A 27,626-nucleotide genomic window follows, 5' to 3' on the forward strand; every position below is an offset into this window, starting at 1 on the left:
GTGGGGGTATCCAGAGATGGAGGGATCCAGGGATCTAGGACCCTTTCTGACTCCCCTCACTGACTCTGCCACGCCCATATCACCTCCCTACACCAGCCTGGCATTCTCTCTTATTTACTTATTCCTATCTGTGCATGTGCTGTGGTGCAGATGTGAGGGCCAGAGCCCAGGTTTTCTCCTGCCCCGTGAATACCGGAAGTCAGACTCAGGTCTTCCGTCTTGATGGCAAATACTCTTACCTGCGGGTCGGCTTTTGTGGTATGTCACCTGTTCTTAGTGGCCACATGGTCTTGTTCCCACACAATGAAATGCTGTATGTGAATTGAACACACTTATAAAATAGCCATGGGGCACAATCACCAGGACCGCCCCTGGGCACATTTATGGTATGATTGTGAATGCGTCTGCTGTGTGTGTGCATTTGTGTGCTTGTGAGTTGGATGCTTGAGGGTACCTGGGAGTTCTTGTGTGTGCAAACACAGGTATACACACTTTGTAGTCTGTAGTAGTTGTGTGTGTGTCTGCATTTGAATATATATATATTTGTGTGTGTGTGTTTGGGGTGCGCACATGTGTGTCTGTCCCAGTGTGTGGGCAGGTATGTTTGTGCAGATCAGTTTTGTGAATTAGTCCTGAGTACATTATAACATGATCATCCCCACACATCACTGCTGAGTCAGGGGCTGTGTCATGCCCAGGAGAGACTCACCTCACTAAGGAGTAGGAGCTGGTCCTGAGGCCGCGGTAACACACCCGGCTGGCTGCTTTCTGGTGGGCTCACACTTCTGAGCTGGCTGCAGCTCTGTCACCCCGATGACTTAGTTGTCCCTTGCCTGGAATAAATCGGGAGAGTTGACATGTGATGTTTGAAAAAGGAAGTTGAGTTTGGCTTGCTGGGGCTGATTTAATAATCTCTGGGTATGGGGAAGTATGAGAAGGTACTGGGGGGAGGGAGAGGAGGCACTGGGGGAGGGAAAGGAGGTGTTGAGTGGGGGGAGGAGGCACTGGGGTGGGTGAAGAGGCTCTGGGGGATGGTAAGGAGGCTCGGTACAAGCGGATTCCACTAAGAGGAGACAGTGGAGACAGCACAGTCTCAGGCTTTTGTATAATCATTCCTCCTGAGCCTGACTTCCGATCTCCAGCCAGTGTCACAGAGTGCACACACAGGCAGAGTAGGAGGGCATGGCTCCGCCTCCTTCCCACTGGCGTTGCTGCTTGTGTTCTTGCGGTTTTCCTGGGGCCTGGTACCTTTATGTTCAAATATTGTCTTTTCTCTCTCCAAAGCTGGCAGCTCCCTCCCCTGCTGTCTTTTTAAAAATAAAATAAGAATATTTGTGTGTGTGTGTGTGTGTGTGTGTGTGTGTGTGTGTGGAGAGAGAGAGAGAGAGAGAGAGAGAGATATCCTATGGAGCTGTCACCATAGGCAACTGTGCGTTGCCCTCCTGATGTGGGTGTGGGATTTGAACCTGGGTTTGCCGCAGAGCATCAGGTGCTCTTTACCGCCCAGGGATCTCTCCAGACCCTGCTTTCCTCTGGACAGTGCATGTGTCAGGCCATTTCCTGTCCGGATGCAAGCCTGGCTCTCTCCTTTTAACCCACCTTTCTAGCAATGGGATGATTCCCCTACAGTATGTTCAATAATTTAAGTTAAGTGTGTTTTAAAAAACCCCAGCTTTCTCTTGGCTCCTTACCATGGAAGTTTAGAAATTATTAATAACATTTCTTTAAACTTAAGAGGGAAATAAAAATCATTTCTGCGCTAAGACTCAAAAAGTTTCTGGAGTTTTGTGGTCCTTGGCCGCTGCTGCCTCTTGGCAGGGATTTCCCGGTTCCCTCAGAATTCGCTGCTTTTGTCTTTGAAAGGTGTGGCCCCCTGATCTCGTGCCCATTGCTGTGGTTCCATAAAGACTTAGTAAGGGCTGGAGAGATGGCGCAGTGGTTAAGAGCTCCGGCTGCCCTTTTAGATGAACCAGGTTCAATTCCCAGCACCCACAAGGTGGCTCACAACCATCTGTAACTCAGGTCCTGGGGGTTCTGATGCCCTCTTCTGGCCTTTTAGAGAACTGCATGCAGAGAGTGCACAGACATATGTATAAGCAAAATCCATTTACATACATAATTCTTTTTCTCCTCCTCCTCCCCCTTCCTCCCCCCTCCTCCTCCTTCTTCTTCTCTCTCTCTCTTTTTGTGTTTTTTGTTTTTTTGTTTTTTGTTTTTTTCGAGACAGGGTTTCTCTGTGTAGTCCTGGCTGCTGTCCTGGAACTCACTTTGTAGACCAAGCTGGCCTCGAACTCAGAAATCCGCCTGCCTCTGCCTCTGCCTCCCAAGTGCTGGGGATTACAGGCGTGTGCCACCACCGCCCCGCTCCTCCTCCTCTTCTTCCCTCCTCCTCTTCTTCCCTCCTCCTCCTCCTTCTTCCTATTATTATTATTGTTATTATTTAATCTTTTCTAACAGTCCAGTTGTTATCCCCCTCCTAGTCCATCTCATTCCTCCTCTCCCCCATTTCCAAGATGATGTCCCCACCCCACCTTCAATAAAATAATTTTTTAAGTCAATAAGAACTACTATTTAAGGATATGTGTAGAGACAAAAGATAGCCTGTGACACGTTAAGCTTTGGGTGGCGAGCTGAAGGCAAACTATATTTGTAGACACTAGAGAGCAGGCAGGTGACGGTACCTGGGTTCCTTCAGTCAGTCAGTCAGTCACCCAGTTTTGGTCTCTTCCGGTCTCCTGGAGGCATCTCTGAGCATGACCCTGGGGTTTAGGGGTGAACAGACCCTAGCACCCTCCCCCAGCTCCCAGTTTTGAGCATCTGGGGACTGCCTGGGGACATAACTTGATTATTATATTGAAGTTAGAAGACCTGGCCACTGTGGGCGGCACCATTCCCCAGGCTGGGACTCTGGACTGTCCTTTTTAATAAAGGCAAGCTGAGTTGGCTCACCACACTGGTTCCTTACTGTGGCTACAATGTGGCCATCCAGTGGACGCTCTTTTCACAGTGGCTTCCCAGCCCCTGGACTGTACCCTGGAACTGTGAGAGAAATTAATTCCCCCTCCTCCTCTTCCTCCTCCTCCCTCCTCCCCCTGCTCCTCCTCTACCTCCTCCCTCCTTTCTCCTCCTCCCCCTCCTTCTTACTCTCTTCCTCCCTCCCCTTCCTGCTCCTCCCTCCTCCCCCTTTCTCCTCCCTCCCTCCCTGCTCCTCCCTCCTTCCCCTTTCTCCTTCCTCCCCTCTCTCCCTTTTCCTTCCTCCCCCCTCCTTCCCCTCCCTCTTCTCCTTCCTCCTCATCCCTCACCCTCCTCCTCTCTCCTCTCCTTTTCCCTCCTCCCATTCCTCCTCCCCTCCCCCTCCCTTCCTTCTCCTCCTCCTCCTTCTCTAAGTTGCTTTGGAAGGCAGACAGGAGGCACTTCCCGGGGCAGCAGTGCCCTAGATGAGTTTTTAGGGTATGACGTGAGCAGCTCCAGGGTTTCTCCCTCACTGTGCCTCACTTTACCTGAAGCGTCGCAGTCACAGAACCCCTGAGTCTTGGGGCTCAGTGGATAACCTGAGTGCTGTATCCATGTCTGATGTTCTTTTTCCTGTTTAATGCCTCAACCTCAGCTTCCACATCTGTGATATGGGTATTGAGTGTCTGTTATGCGAATTAGTTGTGTCCAGCTGCCACCCACAGGCTGCATTTGTCCCAGGACAGCTGTGACTGCACAACACACCGTGTCAGATGGTTGGACTTCCCTACTGGAGAACCTAGTAAGGTGTCTGACAAGACCTTGGGCTGCGGCAGGCTCTTTCCGTATGTCCACAGTTCGTAGACATTTCCAGTGGGAGTGGGGCCAACTGCCAGTGAGCGCTACCTAAGACAGCTCAATAAATTCAGTAACATCGCACCTCTTTTTTTAAAAAGACTTATTTTTAATCCTGTGTGTGTACACGTGTGTGCAGGTGCTCTTGGAGACCAGGAGGGGGCGCCATTCCCTGGAGCTGGAGGTCTGGGTGAGCTGTCTGACGTGTCGTGAATTTAACCCATGTCCTCAGCAAGAGCAGCAAGCTCTCTCCAGGCCAGGCTTAACACTTCCTTCCTCTTTCTTTTAAAGGATTTCTTTCTTTTATTTACATGAGTAAACTATAGCTGTCTTCAGACACACCAGAAGAGGGCATGAGATCCATTACAGATGGCTGTGAGCTACCATGTGGTTGCTGGGATTTGAACTCAGGACCTCTGGAAGAGCAGTCAGTGCTCTTAGCCTCTGAGCCATCTCTCCAGCCCCAGGACTTCTTGATGAATCAGACTCCGGTGGGTGTGGTCGCCCACTCGTGGGCTCCTGTGGACTTCTCTTGTTGGAGGCCAGGCTGGGCTGGGACCTTCGATGCCTGAGGTGTGTTCATGCTATTTTCCGCTTCAGACGTTTTCTTGAGCCAGGCTGTGGCTGAGGATGTAGTCCCCGTGTAAGCCGAGAGCTTTCATGCTGTTATCGGATGCACATAGCCCAGGCCCGGGGGTTCTCCGGGACCCAGCCTCTCAGCCCAGCTGTCACCTCCCTTTATAGCTTTCCCGAAAGCCTGATCCCCACACCCAACCCCGAAACCAAAGCCTTGTCCCGCAGACCAGCTGTCTGGCGTGTTCCTGTCACTTGGGGAAAAGTTGTCCCAAGGAGATGGAGACAGGGTGTCTCTGCCAGAGCCGTCTCTCGACACAGCCCTTGTGCCGTATAGATGGTTTCCTGCCATGCAGATCTGTAGCCCATATTGTTTGACAGGGTCCCTTTGCCTGCTGCCCTTAAGGGGTGTGGGGGGGGGGCGTGCAGGGTTGGGGACCTCAGGGAACTGTTGGGTCTTAGCTGAATGGCGACTCTGTTAGCATGCTGTTACAGTGTTTGCTAAGATGTCTGGGCAGCTGGCCAGCAGACATGGGCACCATGTCTTGTTCTGACCTCTGCTCGGCACTGCCCCAATGCCAAGTGTGTGCAAGCTCTGGTCAGCTGTATAAGAGACTCCCAGAACCCTGAGCACCCCACACCCCCTTTTCCAGATGGGGAAACTGAGGTTGCAGAGGGTTGTTCCAGCTAGTTGGAACCGGCAGAGCTGGCCTGATCCAGGGCCGCTGGGTCACAGAGTCTTGCTCAGAACAGTTAGTTGGCTCCACATGCGAGGGTAGGGACAGGTCCGGCTCAAGTCTGCAGTGCGAATGGTTGAGGTCTGAGCTGCTCACGGCCAGACCCGATTAGCCGATCTACTGAGTGTTTGTGAATCCAGATTTGGCTCAAGCCCCCAGGAGTGGGCATTGCCTCCTCATAGTGGCTGGCTGTGGTCACTGAGACCCGCTGACTCGCCAGGAGAGGAAGCCAAGGCTCAGAGAGGGACAGTGCATAGCTGGAAGTCTAGGATGGGAGCCTAGTGCGTGCACGCACACACACACACACACACGCACACGCGCGCGCGCGCACACACACACACACACACACGGGTATGTGGGCGCATCCAGACCCCTGGTTCTGAGGCTCAGGCACACAAGCTTCTGCCCCAGGTGTGCCTCAGTATTCCTCCTGCCTTGCTGGGGCGTGTCTGGTGTCTCTCCTTTCTCCCTTTCTCCCTTTTGCCTGTTTACCGAGTGCTCCCACTGAGTGCTCGCACCCTGCTTGGCTCTTACTCTGAGAAGTCGCTTCTGAGGTCCGGCTGCCTCAGAGCCAGAAAAACTAGGAACATTCTTAGTCCCGGGCATCCACCAAACCTGGGGTCACACTCCAGTCCTACCATTTTCTAGACATGTGGATGATCTGGAGCCTGTGGAATCTTTTCTCTGGGCCTCAGTCTTCCCCCCTGTGAAATGGGTTCATGTAGGGTCCTACATCATAGGTCCATGGGGATGAGTAAGAAGTATGATCTTGTGTTTCCAGGCTGACCTCGGCACTGGAGGGGAATTTGCTTCAGAGTAATGGGGCAGAGCGGGTATTCCCCTGCCAGTTAGGTCCGTGACTGCGTGGCTCCGCACACAGCTGGGGTGTAGAGTGGCGGGGTAGGGGCAGGCTTCTCGAATTCCCCGGAACCTCACTGTCAGCTGCGGCCGCTTCACTCCGGTGTCTTTCTTAGGAGATGTGTCAGACACTCAAACACATGCCGGCCTAATGTTCTCCTATGTCTCCTCCACGGTATCGGCTTCCCTGGCTTGGGAACTCAATCCTATTCATTTTAGTATATGTGTGTATGTGTGTTTGTATGTATATATGTATGTGTATGGTGTATGCATGTATATGTGTATGTATGTGTGCACGTATATGCTGTATGTGTGCATATGTATATGTGTGTATGTATATGCATATGATGTATGTATATATATGTTTGTGTGTATATGTATATGTGTATATATGTGTATGTGTATGTGAATATATATATGATGTGTATACATATATGATATATGTATGTATATATCATATATGTATATACATGTATGTGTATGTATATCTGTATATGTATATAACGTATGTGTATATATGTATATATGTGTATGTATGTGTATATGTATGTATATGTATGCATTTGCAGAGACATGCATTATGAACATATTTACTCAACAACTACTATAGGCCTGGCATTTCCCTGAGGGCTTGGGCTGCAGATCTGGAGTCAGCAAAGCACTGCCTAAGGACACACACAGTCCTGCCCGCCTCCTGCTTGTAATGGAGTTTCGAGGCACTTGTGTGTGTATGTGGGGGGGGGCACTTGTTTACTTACCTGGTGTATCAGTCACTTCACTGTTACTGACAGAATACCCAGGCAAGGTAGCCTGAGGCTTGTGGTTGGGATCTGTCATGGCTGCAAGGCCCAGCAGCTGGGGAGTGAGGTCACAGGGCACCCGCAGTCAGGAAGGAGGGAGAGATGGGCGCTGGGGGTCAGCTCACGGTCTCCCCTTGATTCAGTCTGGGCGCCGAGCCCGTGGCATGGAGTGAGGATCTCCCATCCGCCCTCACAGACTCGCCCCAGGTGTCTCTCCTGGGGGATTCCAGATCCTGCCAAGCTGACCGTTTGTACAACAGGGCAGCAGGGAGGAGTCGGATTTGCTTTATCCCATTTCATCTCCGATTCGTCCACAAGGTGAAACCCCAAGCGCACATGCGTACTAAGTAAAGTTGCAGTCTGAAAGGGGCAATCCCACAATTGTGGATCACAACCGTAGCACAACTGTGAGTGGGCTTGCTGTGGAACCTACATGTGTTGTTTGCTTACGCCCACGCATACTAGTTTCTTTAGACAAGAGTTTGCTTTCCTGGCAAACTCTCCTTGGGACCCTTTGGACACGTCTTTCTGTGATGGCAAATGTTCTGTATGCATGCCGTTTCCACTGCACAGCATGGGCTCCGTATCCCATGCTCCACACCCTCTTCTCGGTTTAGGCTGCTGTTCATGTTTTGCAATGATGGTGGATCCTGCTGGGAGCGGCTGTGTTTGGGAACCTGCCAAGTGTGCCTGCTTGTCTTCCTGAGGTGAATGTCTGCGACCAACCCTGCTGATTCAGCTAAACCTGCAGGTTTCAAGCGGGGAGACAAATGTTCTGACTTGTTTCCACATAGACGTTAGAGGTGTGTGCTAGCCTGGCCTCTCAGTGCAAACCTAGGGGAGGGACTTCTACCCACCATGGTCCTGGGGCTTTTCAGTTGCTGGGCCAAGCCAGCGGGCTTTCAAATCCCAGATTTCTTCCTTTCCTTTCCTTTCCTTTCCTTTCCTTTCCTTTCCTTTCCTTTCCTTTCCTTTCCTTTCCTTTCCTTTCCTTTCTTTTCCCTCTCTCCTCTCTCCCCCACCTCTCTTTCTTGACAGTGTTTTTCTGTGTATAGCTCTAGCTATCTTAGAACTCCCTATGTAGACCAGGCTGGCCTTGAACTCATGAGAGATCTGCCTTCCTCTGCCTCTGAGTGCCAGGATCAAAGGGGTCGCTGCCACCCTGCCTTTCCTGGGGGATTTAACACATTGTTTTCCTGTGTGTGTCCTCACCAGAACCTCCTGGAGCATTGTGGGAAGGGTAGAGCAAGTAGGTTGGGGGTGGGTCTGAAAGAACTGTGGAACCCACACCTCACTCGGGGTGCTACCCCACCTCACTCGGGGCCCCGCCGCTCACCCATCTTGCAAACCAAGGGCTCCGCCTTGCTTAGTTCCCAGGCCTCCTTGGTTTCCTCCTCTGCAGGTGAGGTGCAGACTGAGTGGCCTCTGAGCACCGCCACCCCCGGCTCTGATGTCGGGATTTAGTTCCCTGATTTAAGACTTAGCAGAACCATGGCAGGGCCAGGGTGCTGCCACCTGCCAAGATGTACCTCTCCTTTTGTGCCTACTTTTGCTTTTAAGCTTTTGAGATGGGTTCTTTCAATGAAGCTTTGGCTAGCCTAGAACTCAGTTCATAGCCCAGGCTAGCACTGAACTCACAACAATCCTCCTCCATCCCCTAAGTGCTGGGATTATAGGCATGAGGCAGTCCTACCAAGCTTGTTATGTTTTCAGACATGCACCTGCCTGGGTCACCAGGGAACACGAGGTGTCTTTGGCAGTTTTAAAAGCTGTGCTGCTGTGGGGATGGAAGAAGCCACACTCTGACCTCTGACTTAGAACTCTGAGAGCCTCTGTGAGGCCTGAAGGGGGGGGGAGCGGGGAGGGAGCGGGGAGGGGGCGGCTCCCCGGTGTCTAAGAAGAGGCCACCTTCAGGGTGCAGGTGGTGTTCTTACTTTACCTTACCTTCAGGCTCATCCTGTCTCTTCCTCCTTTGACTGACATGGGATTTTCTCCTTAGCACCAGAGGTCTCAGCTGCTATCCAAGCCAGACCTGTGCAAAGGGCCACAGCCACTGCATAGTCTTAGCGCTTATGTCCCAGGAAGTCACCGCGGAGGTGTTCCGGTAGTTTCCTAAGACAGCACTAGCCAGGGAGGACGCCCTACTGTCTGTGTCAGAAAGGATGCTGTTGGCCAGAGTGTGCCATCTGCACCAGAACAGGACAGGGATGTGCTCTAAGCCCGTGCTGCCCAGAGGCCTTTGCTTACCCAGAGGCCTTTGCTTACCCAGAGGCCTTTGCTTACCCAGCATCTCCTATGCTTAGCGAGCTTGGGCAGAGCTGAGCAAACACAGCAGAAGGCCTTGCCTTCAAGCGAACGCTGAATGTAAGGCTTTCTAGAAAGTATAGGAGTTGCAAGTCCTTTGGGAAGCGGCTGACTGTAGGGTCTTGCAGCCATGAGAAGAACTCCCAGAAGGGTTTAAGCTTAGGTGGCGTCGAGATCTATGGCACCTGCTCCATCCTGGTTCGCAGGGAGACTTCAAGGGTGTCAGGCCCTGGAACATGTGCCATGTTCCTTGGGATGCAAAAATATAAGCTTTGCCCCAGCTGGAGCTCCCGCCACCCCATATTGTGCTGTGGTCCGTCTCCTGTGCTGCCTCAAGCTGGGACAGCCGTCAGCCTGTCTTGGGGCCACACTGCGATCAGAGAGTCTCGGGACGTGCGCACTGGGATGCTCTGACTGACGGCTGGAGAATGAACGCCCTGTGGCTGTGTCAGAACAGCCAGCTGCTTAGCAGTCACTACCCTTGAGACTCTTATGTGACTGGCATTGTGTCCCACACAGATGGTCTCTGGCCACCGAGGAGTGAGCATGTGGAGGGGCTGACCCAAAGAAAATCCCAGACTAGAGTCAATCAGGCTGTCATATTTGGGTGATGGATTATTTAAAGATGTTCCCTGTGATTGTGTGTTTGTGTGTGTGACTGCATGAATGTGTAGGATGTGTGCATATATGTCTGTGCATGTGTGTCTATGCATGTGTCTGCATGTGTGTCTGCATGAATGTGTAGGATATGTGTGTGCATGTGTATCTGTATGAATGTAGGGTGTGTACATGTCTGTCTGTGTGAGTGTATATGTGTGTCTGCATATGTGTCTGTATATGTGTCTGTATGAATGTGTGGAGGGTGTGTGTGCAGGTATGTCTGTGTGTATGGGGTGTGTGTGCATGCGTGTCTGTATGAATCTGTAGTGTGTGTGTGTGTGCATGTGTGTGTGCATGTGTGTCTGCATATGTGTCTGTGAATGTGTAGGGTGTATGTGTGCATATGTGTCTGTGTGGGTGTGGAGTATGCATGTGTGTCTGCATGTATATCTGCATATGTGTCTGTGTGACTGTGTAGGGTGTGTGTGTGCACAGGTGTGTCTGTGTGAGTGAGTGTATGTGATACTGACAGATGCTCTACCAGTGAGCCCTCCCTTAGAGGTTGGCCCTGGCCCTGAGGCCGCTCAGAAAGGCTGCTCCCGACGCTGCTGTCCTCTGTCGCTCGGCTGAGATGTTCTGAAGTGGGAGGCAGCCATGCCAGGATGCTCTTCTCCCTCCTCCCTTCCCCCTGCAGAGTCCTCACTGAAGGACGGTAGCAGGGAGAGTCACGGAGGCCATGGGAGGCCATCTGAATCACTGCGGGGCAAGCTGCCCACCCAAGGCCACTTTCGGTTCCTCTTGAGAGCTCCGGGGCCTAGTGGCTGGTTTCCATGGTGACCGGCCAGATGAGTGGGGAAGCCAGCAGTGCAGGCAGGCATCACGCCGACTCATGAGCCACCCCTGATGTCAGGCACTAGACGGGGACCATGGCTAGCTCTGTGATGACCTGTCCCCTTGCTCCCAGCCTGCAAGTCACACCACTGTGGCATCCTTTCCCTGTTGGATTGAGCTCTGTGAGTGGCCTCTGTCAGGTGACTTGATGCAGGCTTAAGGTTACTGCTGTGCGGGCGCTGGGCTGCACAGTGCTGGGAGGTGGTCTGGTAACTCTGGAAAGTGGGAACCAGGCCTGCCTGGTGTTTCTAGAGTGTTGAAGAGGGAAGAGATGGGCTGCAGTGTTGGACGGGGCACTGACAGGGCCAGGTGACACCTATCAGGACGCTGTATCTGGCTCTGATAAATTACTTTTCTTGGCACTGTATCAAGATTCTGGCTAATGGAGGGAATCCTGGTTGACTGAGGGGATTCTGGTTAATGGAGGGGATTCTGGTTAACTGAGGGGCTCTGGTTAATGGAGGGGATTTTGGTTACCTGAGGGGGTTTGGTTTATGGAGGGGAGGTTTTCTCTGCCTACCGCTTCCTACTGTGGTGGGAAGGACTGGCCACAGGGGCTGCTTGGTCCTTGGTGGTAGAAGTTTGTTCACATGGAGGATCTGGAAGCAGAGAGCTCAGGCAGGAAGAAGGACAGATTCACTTAAAGCCGGCGTCCAGCAGTCCACATGGCTGGTGAAGCCTTTTGCCCCAAAGATTTCATAACCTCCCAAATGGAGACCAAGTATTCATACAGAGGTGCCACAGGGGACATTTCATACTGGAACCAAGACACACCTAGTCTGTCCAGAGTGTCTGTCTGATCCCAGGAAGTGCTGCTTCCTGTCCTGTCTTGGCAGACTGGGGCATTGATCTCCTTTGCCCTGACATGGGAAGTCCTGTCTGGGATTCTGGTTAACTGAGGGCATTCTGGTTAACTGAGGGGTCCTGGTTAATGGAGGAGATTCTGGTTAACGGAGGGGGTTCTGGAGCACAGCGGGGAGCCAGGTGCTGTGGGGCACGTGTGTGTGTGTGTGTGTGTGTGTGTGTGTGTGTGTGTCCATGCCTGAATCCCTCCCTCCTCATGTCCTTGCAGAACCAGCTGAAGCAGTGTTTCTCCAGGCGAGCACCCGAGGCCAAGGATACTGACACCCTCGTGCAGGAAGCTGATAGCCAGTATGGGACCTGGGCAGACCAGCACCAGAACGGGGGCAGGTAAGACACAGCTGGGTGAGGCTGCCAGGCCCCTGGTGACACAGATGAGACAGAAGCTGCCTTGGTTAGGGTTTCTGATGCTGTGATTAACACCGTGACCTAAAGCAACTTGGGGAGGAAAGGGTTTACACTTCCTCATCACAGTTCATCACTGAAGGAAGTCAGGACAGGAACTCAAGCAGGGCAGGAACCTGGAGGCAGGAGCTGATGCAGAGGCCATGGAGGGATGTTTCTTACTGGCTTGCTCCCCATGGCTTGTTCAACTCCCTTTCTTATAGAATCCAGGACCACCAGTCCAGGACGGTACCACCCACAATGGGCAGACCCCACCCACAATGGGCTGGCTCCACCCACAATGGGCGGGCCTTCCCCCATTAATCACTAATTAAGAAAATGCCCTACAGCCTTGCATACAGTCTGATCTTAGTGGGAGCACTTTCTCAGTTGAGGCTCCCTCCTCTCTGATGACTAGCTTGTATCAGGTTGACATAAAACTATTCAACACAGAGTCTATGTGGCTGTCTTCAGAAATTTCTGTTTTTAAGAAATCAAAACAGGAAGAGGCCATTGTTAGGCAAAGGGCATAAGAAAAAAAAACTCAAAAAGATGGAAATAAAGTACAACATATCGATGACAGGCAATCAGCCTGGACACAGCCAGGAGCGTGCCGAGGCAGGGACAGACACCCACAAGGACAGCCACACAGACAGCCACACTGTGTGACAGGCAGACCCACAGGGACAGACACCCACAAGGACAGGCGTACAGACAGACTTAGTAAACTCGACTACTGCTGTAATCAGGAGGCAGGTCAGAGGTGTGGGCGGTCTAGGAACCTAGTGGTAGCAGAACATTCTGAGGTTCATCAAACCACGTGCTTCCGAGGTCAACGCCACGCGTGCCTTAAAACATTTGTAGGTAATGATGTCACATTACAGTGTCAAAGCCTGGTGTCTCCCATGAGACTCTGGGACCGGCTACGGTGCTGTAGTATGTCACTCATGGTAAGCTCTGTGTCTGGTGTGTCTTCCCACTACGAAGCCCTCGCTCAGTCTGCCCCAAGCCCAGGAAACAATTATGCATAACAATAAACAGTAACAACAACATCAAAATGTAAAACCGAAGAACAGCTATTGACCCTAGAGTCACAACTGCATTTCTGTGTCTGCTGTCAGGTGTGTGTGGGTGTGTGTGTGTGTGTGTGTGTGTGTGTGTGTGTATGTGTGTGTTTATGTGTATAATGTGTATTATCTGTATGTGTGTGTTTATATGTGTGTATGTATGTATGTGTGTGTGTGTGTGTGTGTGTGTGTGTGTGTACACGTAACTGATGATTCATGGTCTACATACTAATTCTATAAGCATGTGTGTGGCTCAAAGCGCCCTCTTCTGCCTGGCTGGGAAGGAATCCTTGGGGCAGCTATTGAGAACTGCGGGGAGGGGGGTGTGTGGCAGAGATCTCCTAGGGGCACTGGTTTGGTGAGATGAATCTTCCCACGGGTACCTTCCTCCTCCACAGAAAGGATGGTGTCTGGCATCTGCTGCAGGCTCTGGTTATGCCTGAGTGATTAGCTCTATGGTCTCTGGACATCGTGCCAGATTGGGAAACTGAGGCTCAGAGAGAGTCAGGGACCTGAGTAAAGAACATATAGCAGTAGCTGAGTGAGCCGGACTTATCCCCGGGCCCCCATCTCACCCACCGCTCCTAACCTGTGACTTACGTGTGTAGTATTCCTTGAGTGTTTGTAAGCATCCCCATGGGAGCTCCCAACTGCCTGGTTATCCGTGTGTGTCTCCAAAGGGACCCTGAGTCCCCGCAGGACCCCATTCCCCCAGCTTCTGTCTGGAGATCTGAGACCTCGGAGCTTCCAGTGGCGGGTGCCACCTGCTGTCCTCCAGAGGAACTGCAGCTTCCTGGGACCAGGTTCTCTTGGCATGGACAGTGCTGCCCCCTGCTGCCTGGAGGGTGGTACTTCCCTCAGCCTCTGGGTTTGCCCTCTTCCCGGTTAACACCCTCATACCCCGGCCAGGAATGCCTCTTGGAGCTGGGAAACAGACTAGCACTCCAAGATGGAGGGTTCTGCCCCAGGGGTGTCAGGCGAGCCCTCCTCTGCAACATTGTCAGTGTATGAGGAGAGGTTGTGGCTACAGTGTTTGCATCGGCAGTGGTCCTGGTGACCGGGGTGGTACCCAAAATCCCCTCCAGATGCCATTTTCCACATGGTGCCTGGAAGTGTAGGTACTCATGTCTCCACTGTGTGTGTGAGGGAGGGAGAGACCGAGGGTGTGAGGGGGATTGAGTGTGTGAGGGAGGGACTGAGAGACTGAGCGAGTGGTGACTGAGCTGGTGACTGGCTGAGTTTGTGAGGAAGCAAGTAACTGAGCGAGCAAGGAATGACTGAAGGGAAAGAGGGACCAAGTACAAGGGTGAGGGAGTGGATGAGTGACTGACTAGACTGACTAAACTGACTGACTGGGCGTCTGTCTGTCTGTGAGTGAATGAATGAATGAATGAATGAATGGCTGACTGACTGACTGACGGACGACTGACTGAGTAGGTGACTGAATGCCTGACTCACTGACAGGGTGACTGGGTGACTGGCTGAATGAATGAATGAATGAATGAACGAATGGCTGACTAACTGACTTGCTGGTTGGCTGGCTGGCTGGCTGACTGACTGACTGACGACTGACTTAGTAGGTGACTGAATGCCTGACTCACTGACTGGGTGACTGGGTGGCTGAATGAATGAATGGTTGGTTGGTTCGTTGGTTGGTTGACTGAATAGCACACTGCCTGACTAGATGACTGACTGACTGATTGAGTGGGTGACTGAGTGACTGACTCTGACTAGATGACTGACTAACTGACTGACTGACTGACCGACTGACTGAGTGGGTGATTGGATGCCTGACTCTGACTAGATGACTGACTGACTGACTGACTGACCGACTGACTGGGTGATTGGATGCCTGACTCTGGGTGACTGACTACTAGATGACTGCATGACTGGCTGGCTGGCTGAATGAATGAATGAATGGTTGACAGAGTAACTCACAACCCGCTGGCTGATCGAGCAAGGCAGTTGTTGGCCTGAGGCCCAGTCTTCTCTGCTGCTTATCAGGGACCCACTGACCTGCCTTGCCCTCGCCCAGTGGAATCGCAGCGTGAACTGCCCACATGGACCCCGCATGGTGTCAGATGTGCAGGTCGTCAAGGAGTGCGCAGAGCGGGGGAAGTGGGTTTTGTCTTTAGAAAGGTCCCCAAGGTTGGTGTTGGAAGTGGACTGATGAGTCCCGTCAGGTTCCCACACGGAAGGACCTGAGGTATGAGGTACCTGATGCTTTGTTCTTCAGAGCCTTGAAATTCACCTCATACCTCCCCGCGGCCTGTACTGCCTCTCGTTCATTCATCATTCTCTGTCTTTCTGTCTCTCTCTGTGTGTCTCTGTGTCTCTCTGTCTCTATCTCTCTGACTCTGTGTCTGTCTGTCTCTGTCTCTCTATGTCTGTCTGTCCAGTGTGTGTGTGTATGCGTGTGCACGTGCGCGTGTTTCTAGCATGGTTGCTGTATAGCCCAGGTTGGCCTCCATCTCCTGACCCTCCTGCCTCTGCTTCCTCCTGTGGAGATTCAGATGTGCCGCCATCACTCTGGGTTGGGCCTTGGTTCTCTTCTGCAACCTGCACCCAGCAGCTCCCATGTAGGGTGGTGGGTGTACCGTCTCTGGAGTCTGAGGAGCATCCGTGTTCTGCACCCGAGCAGTGACTTGTGGGACAACGGACCCCTGGCTGCTGTTGCCAGAAGGGGAATCTTCCAGGAAGCCGTCTGAGCTCTGAGTCTGAACTCCGAGCCACATGCTCGCGTGCCTGGGGTTTGGTGTTCTCGGACCCTTGGTGACCTCTGTCACCTTTCCTTGCAGTTTTGGCCCCGAGTCTCCGTCTCCCGACAGCAGCGCGGCGTCTGCAGGAAAGCAGCCTCCAGGCAGCCATTTGTCCTCATACACCGAGTCCACATCGGTGGATCAGCATGACAGCTCCAGGGACCGGCGCAGCTCCAGCGTGGACCGCTCCAGTTCCGAGCTGGAGTCCACAGATGGCCCGGAGGGGCCACCTCCATCAGACGTGTGTGCTGCGGAGGGAGACGATGATTTCTCCTTCATCCATGTAAGCCTACGGCCAGTGGAGGTGGCTGGGGTGGAGACGGGCTTTTCCTGAAAGGGAGCTGTGGCCTGGGTGGGGTCGTCACCCCTCTAGGGCAGGCTCTGTGTGCCAGGAACCCCTGCGTGAGCATGGGACTGAACATTTGACATGAACCCGCCTGCAGCACAGGGCACCCCTTACTAGCTGTGCACCTTGGGGCAAATGCCTTCCTCCCTCTGATGCTCTGCTTTCTTTGGGGGTCGGGGGTTGTGAGACAGGGTTTCTCTGTGTAGCCCTGGCTGTCCTGGAACTCACTCTGTAGACCAGGCTGGCCTCGAACTCAGAAATCCGCCTACCTCTGCCTCCCAAGTGCTGGGATTACAGGCGTGCGCCACCACCGCCCGGCTTGCTAATAACCCGCACATTCAGCTCCATGCCTGAAACGTGATGGTGGGTGTCCAAGGTACGATGTGCCGTGAGCGCTCACGGGTCTGCCTGTGGTTTGCCACTCAGCTGGCGGTGCACAGCCTGGGCCTTGCCTAGAGCAAACACAGAGAACAGCCTCTCTACAGGGAGAACAGCCTTACTCAGCAGGCATGGAGGACTCTGTAACAGCCATTCCAGGCACAGGCCCTCTTCTCGGGCCTGCACTGAGCTTGCCCAGGTCCCACAGCACAGCCGAGCCCCAGGCTGCACAATGTTCTGCTCTGGTCTTTTCAGGAGCAGAACTGGACCTGACCCTGCTCCAGAAACCCTAAGTTCCTGGAGGATGCAGGATGGGATTATCCCTGTAGCCTACAAGGAGCTTGGAGGATAGGGACCGTCACCAGAGTCTACAAGGAAAATGGAGGCTAGGGGACTGTTGCTGGAGCCTCCAAAGGAGGAAAGTGATCATTGCTAGAGCCTCCAAGGGGGAATGGGGACCTTCAAGGGACCTTCACTCTGGATAGCCAAGCCCCTGTCCTTACTCTGTGGTAACTGATGCTCCCAATGACCTTGAGGGGGCCCCGAAAGGGCCTCCAAGGGGATTCACAGCCTACATACAGCAACGTCTTTCCTGTGGAACCTCTAGATGAGGGTGTAGACAGAGGGCTGGAGAGATGGCTCAGCGGTTAAGAGCACTGACTGTTCTTCCGAAGGCCTGAATGAGATCTGACGCCCTCTTCTGGTGTGTCTGAAGGCAGCTACAGCGTACTTAGCTATAATAATAAATAAATTTGAGAGACAGACAGATAGACAGAAAAGACAGAAGGAGCCAAGGTCAGCACCAAGATCAGCCTCGGAGGACCCTGGGCCACATAAGGAGGTGTGGCGCCCACCTCTCCGGGTGTTGTAAGGATTTCAGTAGGTGAAAATCACTTGACAACCCACTACCAAGCTCTCACTGCTGCCGAGCCTTGCTGCGTGCGGCTCCTGTGCACGCATACAGTACAGGTCACATGACATAGGTCGTGCTGGACTTTCCTTCTAGAACTCCTGTTGTGCTCTCGTAAGCGGCAGCATCAACAGCCCTGAGTCCCCGATAGGGGATGGGTCTGCACCGATAACCGAGCGGTGACATCCGCTGCCTGCCTTTTGGTTGAGCAGGTTGACATGGCTGCCAAGTCTGCCCATATGCTGGTGGCCCTTAGCGTGGGGTAAACTGGGGCGTATGTGGGCTGCCACCCCGACGTGGGTGTCCTGTGGGGACCATTTGGAGTTGTCCCAGGGTGGCCCTGTGGACATGAAGGTACCCCCTTTAGTGGTGTTCTGTAGACGATCCCTCCCCTCCCACCTGCACCCTGGATTATCATGGGGGAGCAGCAGTGAATACCTCAAGCACTCCATGAATGTGGGTGTCATAAAGAATGAGAGAGTGCACTCAGCTATTCATCAGACAGAAAACAGGCACCCCCCATCTGTATGTGCGCATGTGCCCGTGTGACGTCACAGGCTGTGCTCTGTTAGCCCGCATGGCTTCCACAGGGGAAGCTGAGGCTCCCGGCATCGAGAGTGCCGTTAGAGCCTGACACACGGCCCCTGCGCGCCCCTGAGGACGCCCCGTGTGAACAAGGCTACACACGGTCCACATTCGGCCCCTCCACTTACGGTTTCTTTCTTTCCTGTCTCCTCTTCGCCATCCCCCAAAAGCAAACCTCAGTCCTGGACTCCAGCGCCCTCAAGACCCGCGTGCAGCTGAGTAAGCGGAGCCGACGCCGGGCGCCCATCTCCCACTCGCTCCGGCGCAGCCAGTTCAGCGAGTCCGAGAGCCGGTCCCCTTTGGAAGAGGAATCACATAGCATGTGGATGTTCAAGGACTCCACAGGTATGCCGGTGCGTCTTGGGTCTGACCCGCATCCTGCGCTGAGCAGGCTGTACACTGACCACTGGGAGGAACAGCCTGACCTTAGAGGGTTTGGGACACAGTCACCCAGAAAGCTGTGTTTTATGGTCCCATAGAATTTCCCTTAAGTGGGGTTGTAAATGTGTTCTGAATCCATGAGTGGTAGGCAGTCGCCGTTTCTCATCCCAGCAGTTAGGGACACAGGCAAGATCTTCATGATGCAAAGTCAGCCCAACCGCTACTGTATATAGTGGTTAGGAGCATTGACTCTTCTTCCAGAGGTCCTGAGTTCAAATCCCAGCAACCACATGGTGGCTCACAATCATCCGTAATGGGATCTGATGCCTTCTTCTGGTGTGTCTGAAGACAGTGTGCTCACATACATAAAAAAATAAATCTTAATAAGTAATAATAAGTAAATAATAAAAAATCAAAAAAGGTTATTTATTTTACGTATGTGAGCACACACCAGAAGAGGGTGTCGGATCCCATTACGGATGGTTGTGAGCCACCATGTGGTTGCTGGGAATTGAACTCTGGACCTCTGGAAGAGCAGTCAGTGCTCTTAACCGCTGAGCCATCTCACCAGCCCATGACTCTCTTTTTAAAAACAAAACAAAGAGCCAGCTATGATGTCACACACTTTGAACCCCAGAGCGTAGGAGGCAGGGGCCGGCTGATCGCTGGCTTTGGGGCCAGCCTGGTCTACAGGGCAGACGTTAGCATGACCAAATGCAGATGTCTAAACAAGTTGGGCTTGGGTCCTTGCTTCTCGTTGTCCATCCATGCTATGAAGGTTAAAATGCATGGTGGGGGTGGGGGAGGCTGGGAGGACGTGTAAAGTGCTTGTCTCACAAGTACCAGGACCTGAGTTCAAATCCCCAGCACCCACGTACACCTGTAGCCTCAGCCCCGAGTGAGCTGAGACAAACTGATTCCTCAGGGCTGCTGGCCAGCTCTTCTAGCCGAACTGGTGATCTCCAGGTCCAGTGAGAGACTGTCTCAAAAGATAAAGCAAGGAGAGATTGATGTGGATGCCCGGCGTCGTGGCGTGTGCATACACACGAGTACACACACATGAACACACACACACACACAGACTCAGTACATAAGTGAGCGTCTGCTGGGCCAGAACCCACTGGGAGCAAATGCAGCCCACCGCAGTGACAGTGCACTCAGATTCCCTCGCAGGGACCTGGCCTCAGAACCTGTAGCTTCCAAAGTCGTGAGCGCATGCCGGGGAGGTATGAAAGGCTGGGGCCGACCTTTCTGAGCATGCCCAGTGCCAGTTCTTAGAGAGGGAGAAACTCCTTACCCAGCAACCCATGAGCAGGAAGCCCCTGGCCCAGCCCGATGAAGGGGATGCTTTGAAGAGACTCTGGAGCGCTCCACATCGCCCCCTGTTGGTGGGATGTGTCTCTGCCACCTGTTCTACCTCGGTCAGCCGATGCCACCCTGGAGGGGGCAATGGCCCGTGGACACTGTTTCCCCGCAGGTGGCAGAGGTTGAAGCAGAGAGTGGGCAGTAAGCAGTCTCCGCGGCTCATGCCCAACTGCTCGAAGTGGGCTAGGGGCATCTGTCCTCGTGCAGGGATGTGGGAGGGGCTGCCAGTGACTTCCAGCGCTTCTCTTCATAGAAGAGAAGTCGCCCAGGAGGGATGAATCGGATGAAGAGCCGCCCAGGGTGGAGAGGACCCCTGTCAGCCACCCGCAGAGGATGCCCGTGTTCCCAGGCCTGGACCCGGCTGTGCTGAAGGTACCGGGGCTTCCCAGGAGCAGTCTGCACGTCTGCGCCTTCCTGCACACCCTTCCTTCTGGCCGGCCGCTCCACTCCAAGCAATGCCCTTTCTTCCGCTCGCTCCGCCCGCCCGCCGGTCTGTTACTCAGCCAGCCTCCCCTCCCGCTCCCCCTTCCCAGTGCTTCTCCGTCTACATCCTCTGTCTCCATCTGCTCCTGACTGCTGGAGTGGCAGGCAGACGGCATTAGCTCTAGCTTCGCCCTGCTCACACTGTCTTAAGTCACCTGTCACCTCTGCTTCACACATGTGGGCTCCAGAGTTGCAGGCTCTGCGTCATTGTACAGATGTCGGCGTGAGTTTGCTGAGGCCTCCACTCCGAGGAGGCTGTCGGTCTCTCACTTCTCAGCCCCATACTTCCGGCCTGGACCACCCCAGTGCCTTGTGAGGTGTTGCTGTGGGAACACAGCTAGATGGGGCTTGTCCCCAGACAGGAGACAGCGACATTCGGCCTCTTCTTTCCTCAGGCTCAGCTGCCCAGGAGGCCAGAGGCGGACAGCCCTGGAGAGCCTCTCAGCTGGACACCCCAGCCCAAGAGCCCTAAGTCGCCCTTCCAGCCTGGGGTGCTGGGCAGTCGGGTGCTGCCTTCCAGCACAGAGAAAGAGGAGAGGTAAGGACGTGGGGGTGGGGGGACACTTCCTGCCTAAGGTTAGAATGCTGCTGTGTGGTCCGTGCTGCTGTGTGCATGCGTGCTGGGTGCATGCGTGCTGGGTGCGTGCTGCTGCGTGGTACGTGGTGCGTGCTGGGTGCGTACTGCTGCGTGGTGCGTGCTGCTGCGTGGTACGTGGTCCGTGCTGGGTGCTGCTGCTGCGTGTGTGCGTGTGGGGCTTTCAGATGGCAATTGGTGTTTTCCTGCAAGTGTACACTGCACTCAGACAGCAACAGCTGCAATCCAGGAGGAGATGACAGGAACCCTGAAGCCTCTCTGCTCCTTCCTCTTCCACATGACCAGGGACTCTAGGCTGTGTTTCCAGGAACCCCTGCCTGGCACAGCCCTCTGCACACGATTGGAAACTCAGGCACCCTGCTGCCCCCTCCCATGTTTGGGAAGCACTTTTGACTTGGTAGAGTCAGGAGGCCTCACTGATTGGCTGCCCTTCAGGGAGGAGGCAGCTGCCCCACCCCGACCAGGCTGATTCTCTACAGCCTAGCCTCAGCTCTCAGGCCTAGCCTCAGCTCTTCTCAGGCCAGAGCTGAAGGTGAGTGGTCGTGCTGTGAGGTGCGGGAGACCTGGAAAGGCCACACGACCGTTCCGAGGCTCACTTTCCTCGTTTGTAAAGTTGGTTTGGTGACCCCGTGACCTTGAGCAGCTCACCCCGGCTCTGTGGTTTCAGGTCTGAGGAGCGTTCACCCCAGTGGCTAAAGGAGCTGAAGTCCAGGAAGAGGCAGAGCCTGTATGAGAATCAAGCTTGACCAGGTGAGAATGCTGGAGCAGAGGGCCGGGGCTCAGGGGCAAGGAGGTTAGACAACGGGACCAGAGACAAATGTCTGGTAAAGGGTATAGGGAACCAGGGCTCCGACTCCATGATCCTGACCTTCCTGCCGCCTTCAAGACCTTTGAAAATCGGGGACCTCAAAGGCCACCTAACCAGGGAAGTTTCAAAGTTTTGCATAGGGAAATCCTAGCATACAAACTATGCAGTTAGAATTCAATTCGGGACTGTGTAGTCGGACTCTCGCATCCACCTGAGATCCAGAAAGGGTTCGCTGACACCGAGATGTGACGACCCTAATGTGCTTCGCATGATGGCCTGGGGTGTGCATGGAGCCCTCATAGAATCCTCCCGTGGACTTGAAAGCACCTCTCATTTTTAAACTGTACTCATTCATTGTGTAAGTATGTGGTGCGTGAGGGCGCATGTCTACGGTGTAGGTGCAGAAGCTATTTCTCTCCTCCCACTCATAGGTGGGGCCCAGGAATTGAACTCACGTCTCCAGGCTTATACAGCAAGCTTCCTTACTCACCGAACTTGTCTGGTGACCCTTTAAGTCACCTGGATGGCTCCCGACTCCCTAGGACAGTGTACCTGCTTTCTTGCCAAGCCTGCTCTAGCCTGGGCCATGCTGACACATCCGCACATGCTCAGTAGAGGCGCATCCCATACTTTGGGGATCTCATGACAGTGGGCTTGACTGACGGTGTGGGTTGGGGGTGGCACAGATGGGTAGGTCGGGCTGAGTCTGTTTAGGAGTCTCACGCTCAGATTGGCGTGAACTCTGCTCTCTTCTCAGGTCAGCCAATGCCCCTGTGGCTGTGGAGTCCTTAGGACGCCCGAGAAGACAAAAGTGACTGATTGACCTCGGGCTGAGGAGTGTGGGGTGTATGCGGTAATAGCTGGCCTGAGTGTGCTCAGGAGAGAGCCAGGCCCAGCCCGAGTGGACGTACTGTTTGGGCTCTGCGGGCCCCACACTGTTGCTCTGTCTTGGGCTTTCTGTTTTGGCCCTGGAGCTTGGAACCTCACGCTAGACAAGTGCCCAGCAGACGCCTCATGGGTATCCCTCGCCTGGCTCTGTCCGTCACACTCTATAATTCCCAGCGGACTGTGATCTGACTGCGGGGGTGTTAACGTGTGCAGCATGTGTCACGTAATTATGTGTATGGGTGGACACATGATAGGTAGATTCCCAGACAGGTCTGCTTCAGGGTGGTAGTGGAGGGTTCAGGGCCTTGTGTTTATTCTGTATTGCCGAGGCTGGACTAGAGTGCAGCGTGTGGGCACTGGGGTGGGGTGGGGGGAGTGTTCCGGTTCCCACATGGCCTGTGCTTATGGGCACCCCAGACAGCTCCTGCTTTATGACGCACGCCCACAGCCTCCTGGCGTTTTGTAATCTGTGCTTAGTCTCACCAGCGACCCACTGAGGGAAGTTGAGGCTCTGAGGTGATGTTCATTGCTCCTGTCGGGTGGGGTGCCCGCCCACCTCGCTCCTCAGCTTGTCCCAGTCCCCGTCGTCTCCCCCAGAGTCCGTCCTGGGGAGACGTGGAACCCGGTGGCTCCTGCTCTTCCGCATAGGATGGAAGCCCTGATGGTGAGAACCGGGCCAGATGCTCTGCTAACCAAAGACTTGTTTCTCTGCAGATAGGATATCACTACACCCGCGAACTCAAGCCTTAACCTAAGCCAGACGTCTGAACCCGAGGCCCAGCCACCCACCGCTCCCTGACCACCGCGCTCACGTGCCTGGGCCTTTCCACCCTGAAGACACTGTGCTGAGCCACACCCGGGTCCCCACTGGAAGACCCTGTCCCGGGACTCGGTCCGGTCCACAGAAAGATCTTTCAGCTCTCCTTAAAGAAGTGCCCAGGCCTGTGGATCAATCGGCCTTTGGGGTGACGGTTGCCTTCCTGCCTTCTGCGTTTGCCTCACCAGGCTCCCTGGGCTGGGAAACCCCGTTCTTGGGCCCCTCCCCCAGCAGCCCTTGGGGAAGGACTTCAACAAGCAAGCTTGAAGGGCCTTGGGTTTGCCACCATCCCGGGTCACCATGCAGACATTACACTGGTGTCTCCCGGGTTGGGTTTGATTTTTTGTTCCCCCTTTTTGACAAGATCTTTTTTCCCCACTGGGAACCTACATTCTGATTTATAAGCACAGCCCCGCCCCATCCTGTCCGTACCCTTTTCCTTCCTGTGAGGCCCTGTGCAGTTGGCCTGGGTCTTGCCGCTTTTGTGTTTTAGAAGGGGATAAAGCAATAACGCAGCCAATCTTCCCTGAACCTTGACACGCACTTAACGTCTCAGCATTGACGGAAGGAAGAGGCAGACAGTGTCCGGTTGCCTCCGGTTACCCGATTGCTCGCTGTCCAAGCCTACGACAGCTTGTGACTTTCACCCTTGTCCACTCCCGGGTTGCTCTGGTCTCCGGGGGCGACCTTTGCCCCCAGTCTCGGACCTCGGTTGGAACTGCCCGTGCCCTGGCCGTTCACATACGGGACCTGCTCTTTCTGAACACCCATATCCCGCTGGAGAGAAGACATAACCGACTCAGCTCGGAACAGGCGGCCCCAGCCCCGGCCCTGCCTTTCATGGCCCACCTGGCCACGTGATCGCCAAGGTCCATGTGGATGTGGCTCTAACTGAAAGGCCCCTGTAGTGGGAGCCCCAGGCCGGATGCTGGGCCACAAGGTCTACAGTGTCCTCTGTTGTGCTACCTGCATGCTCTCTCCAGGGACTCTCAGAGCTTCTGTCCTCCTGACACCTGCTCTCATTTCCTTTCCTTACGCCTTCAAGGTGACATCAGAAGCTTCCCCCCCCCACACACCAGTGGCCACCTGGGACACACCAGGCCAGCTGCCCGCAGCACGCCGGCAGCTTCCAGAGAACTTTTTCCAACCTTGCCTTGGTGACATGCGTGGTGGCTTCCCCTCTGTCTGTTGCCTCTGCTCCCTCTCGTCAGCCCTCTCTGCCCCGTTTCCCCTTGGAAGGGTGTGCGGTGGGGGTGGGTGGCCATGCTTGGCGTGTTTTGTATTAGGACAGTCACCTGTGCCTGTGGGCTGAGGTGTCCGGCAGGCAGCAAGGAGACTGAAGGCCCCACCCGTGCCCCACCCTGGGCTCTGCTTACACACAGGAGCCGCTCATTGTCTGTTTACCTCTGCCCCACTCCACTCCCTCTTCCTTCCCTGAGCTAGTGGTGAGCAGACATGCTGCTCTGAAATCACGAGGGGTTCCGTCTCCCCTCAGATGCTCCTGCGATCCTGTTTCCTGTTCCGTCTTGTTTTAAGATCCGTTTTGTATTCTGCAGCAGTTTTGACCTAGTCGCTTGCCAGGGACTTTTCCCCACAAACACAGTAGCAGGGTGAGTGTATGGCTCAGAGGACGGAGTGTGTGTCTTGTGTATCTAATCACACAGACGTGGGAGTGCACATCTGTGTGATTGTAGTACCTGGCGGATAAAGAGGAAGAAGGGCAGTGGCTGCTCAGAAGACTTAAGGACAGCCTTGGCTATATAAGAAAGCTGCAGGCCAGCCTGGGCTATGAAACACACTCAGACAGAACAAAGCAACATTCTGCTCATGATTTGAGTCTTACTTATCTTGACTCCTTCCTTCTGGGGAGTGGGAGCCTCATGTTAAAATACAGACCAAGGCAGTGGGAGGTGCTCCCGGGTGGCAGGAAGTGCTCCTGTCTTAAGTATCGGAAGGCACAGTGGAATCGGAATGAGCTTGCCTTGTCTGGTTACCTAACCCCTCATGCCTGATGAGAGATCAGCTTGATTCCTTATTAAGACCCGCATACGGACCTCAGCTCTGGCCAGGGCAAACTTCTACATCTTCCCCGACAGAACCCAAGATCTGACAGTCTCACTGGGTCGGGAGTGTCCCACTGCAAATTGGCTGTGTCCCTGCTGCTTAGAGTGGACCTAGGCAGCCCAGCGAGCAGAGGCTCGTGCTGTGGATCCTTAGTCGAGCTGAGCGACTGGTTCGTTTAGTTCTTTTAAAACCAGGTGAGGTTCCGGGGCCAAGTAGTGTGCTGTATGCTCCCCAGGACCCTCCATTTAGAGGAACCTGATATGCCTTAATCGTATGTGTACCTCTCGCACCCGCAGTCCCTTCCCTGTGCCCTCCCTCATGGTGACTCTGGCAGAGTCTCACATAGTCTCCATCACCACCCCTTTGCCCATTGGCATTGTGACATCTGACCTTTGGCTATGCCCCCTCCCATCCGCTAGCTAGGCATTCTCCTGCATAGTCCCTGGCCTCACACACAGGCTTTTGCCCTGTGAAATGGCGTGGCATGGTGCTGTCGGGCATTCTCAGCCCCAGCAGAGAAACTGGGTGGTCCCGGAGAGTAGGAGCGTCGTGTGAACTGTATCTCACGCCCCCGGGTTGGATGGCTACAGGGACAGATGGGATCAGAGGGGTTTGTGGGGTAGGGGAGCAAGGCCAGGCTTCTGTCTAGATGCCCATTTTCCTTCTACAAGACAGCCACCTCCAGGAAGCAACTGCTAAAGCAAAGAGTTGGAAATAGACCCAAGTCCTCCATTTAGCTGCTGAACAGGGATTGGAAAAATGCTCGTGTGAATTCCAAAGGAAACTCAGTTGGTCCTGGTGTGTGTTGTTGGGTAAGAACTACTCTGTCAATCCTGGCTGTACAGCCACTCATCCTGGTGCCCACAGACCACACCCTGGATCTAGGTTTGATTGAAAAGTGAAAAGCCACTGCACCCTTGTTGATACCCAGCCCTGGCAAACCATTTGTGCGACGACGACGGAGACGCCAGGCCCTCCGATGTGCCTTTGCTCCGCCCCCATCCGTCTATAGGGAGCGGATCTCCAAATGCCCAGGTTCCTGGCGTTGCTGGGGACTAGCAGGACCTACTCTGCGTCTCTGAGCTCGCTGTGGCCCCAAGCCCCTCAGTGAGAGGACCTCTGTTGACCTTTCGGGAAGGTCACCACTCTGGAAGCCTGAAGCCGTGGCAGAAGGCAGGGTGATGTGGCTTCCTCTGTCCCTGCCCCTACCCCGTGACCACCTCGTTACACCCTAGGGCATCCCTTGTCTCTGTGGCTCCCATAGTAAAGGGCACCTCATAGCCTGCACCCTTCACCCCCCAAGAGTCTCCTTCAGCTGTTTATGTCACCTGTGCTGTGACAATCCCTGGCAGCATCGAGCCAGCTACAAATCTGTTATCCTCTAGAGGACAATCTGCTTTTTAAATGTCGTCCCCCTGTCGCCTTACAGAATCTGTTATATGGGGCTCGCAGAGATTGTCTATTGATCTACAGAAGGTGTTTGTACCAAACTGTTTCTTACTCTGTTCTAGAACGATCACGGTCCTCCTCAACACACTCTGTATGCTGGGGTGGGAGAGTGGAATATATATGTGAATATAGGATATATTTTCCTAGCCGTTCCTCTGGGTCCTACCTGGGGTGTTTGCATCGCAGTGGGGAGGGACTCACAAGGTGCGCATCCCGTCTGCAACATTCTGACAGCTGCCTTACCAGTCCACAAGCTGCAGGACTTCTGAGTGACGGCAGATGGTGGGCACTGTAGCTGGTCCCAGGAAGAACCTAACTGCGTGACTGAGAATTCATCTATTAAAAAAAAAACTATATTTTTACTGTCCAAACAAATGGGCTTCCCGGACTTCACAGAGGCCGGATGTCCCCTGTGCTTTTATATTTTGTCACTGTAAGAGGTTTTCTGGCAGACAAGCAGGTCAGGAATCCAGCTGACTGCACTGAATGGGTGAACTCTGCATGTGCAAAGGGGGCACACCCAGACTCCAAAAGTAGTAAATAAAAGCTTTCCTGTCAATGGTGACTCTGAGGCTGCGTGTCCACAAGAAAGCAACGGGGTTTCCTGGGTCCTTGGTTATTACAGAAGGGAGGAGCTGCTAGGGCGATTTATGAATAGAGACCAGAGGTGGTAATCAACAGCCTATGCAATGATAGTCGATAACCTCTCCATGATGAGAGCACTAGCCTACCCAGGGAAACTAATCAACAGCCTACCCAGGGATGGAACTCATTGACAACTCAGAGATGCAACAGCAGCTTACCCAAGGATATTTAGTCAACAACCTAGCTGGTTTTGGTTTTTTCTGTCGCTGTGATGAGTCCCATTCCCCAGAGCAGCTTAAGAGAAGAAAGGTCTGTTTGGCTAACACTTCCA

General features: G+C 53.8%; 1 protein-coding gene across 1 annotated transcript in view; it reads left to right on the forward strand.

Annotated features, from left to right (window-relative positions):
- The window catches only part of Kiaa1671 (KIAA1671 ortholog), a 139,624-nt gene extending 112,343 nt beyond the window's left edge, over nt 1-27,281 (forward strand). The window contains 7 exon segments of the mRNA XM_052167488.1: nt 11,643-11,761; nt 15,681-15,924; nt 18,031-18,205; nt 19,860-19,978; nt 20,485-20,627; nt 21,352-21,434; nt 23,095-27,281. Coding sequence (XP_052023448.1) covers nt 11,643-11,761; nt 15,681-15,924; nt 18,031-18,205; nt 19,860-19,978; nt 20,485-20,627; nt 21,352-21,430 — 879 coding nt within the window. The 3' untranslated portion in view covers nt 21,431-21,434; nt 23,095-27,281.
- Nucleotides 27,282-27,626: the final 345 nt, after the last annotated feature.

This window comes from Apodemus sylvaticus, chromosome 22, assembly GCF_947179515.1.
Source record: "Apodemus sylvaticus chromosome 22, mApoSyl1.1, whole genome shotgun sequence".
Classification (NCBI taxonomy): domain Eukaryota; kingdom Metazoa; phylum Chordata; class Mammalia; order Rodentia; family Muridae; genus Apodemus; species Apodemus sylvaticus.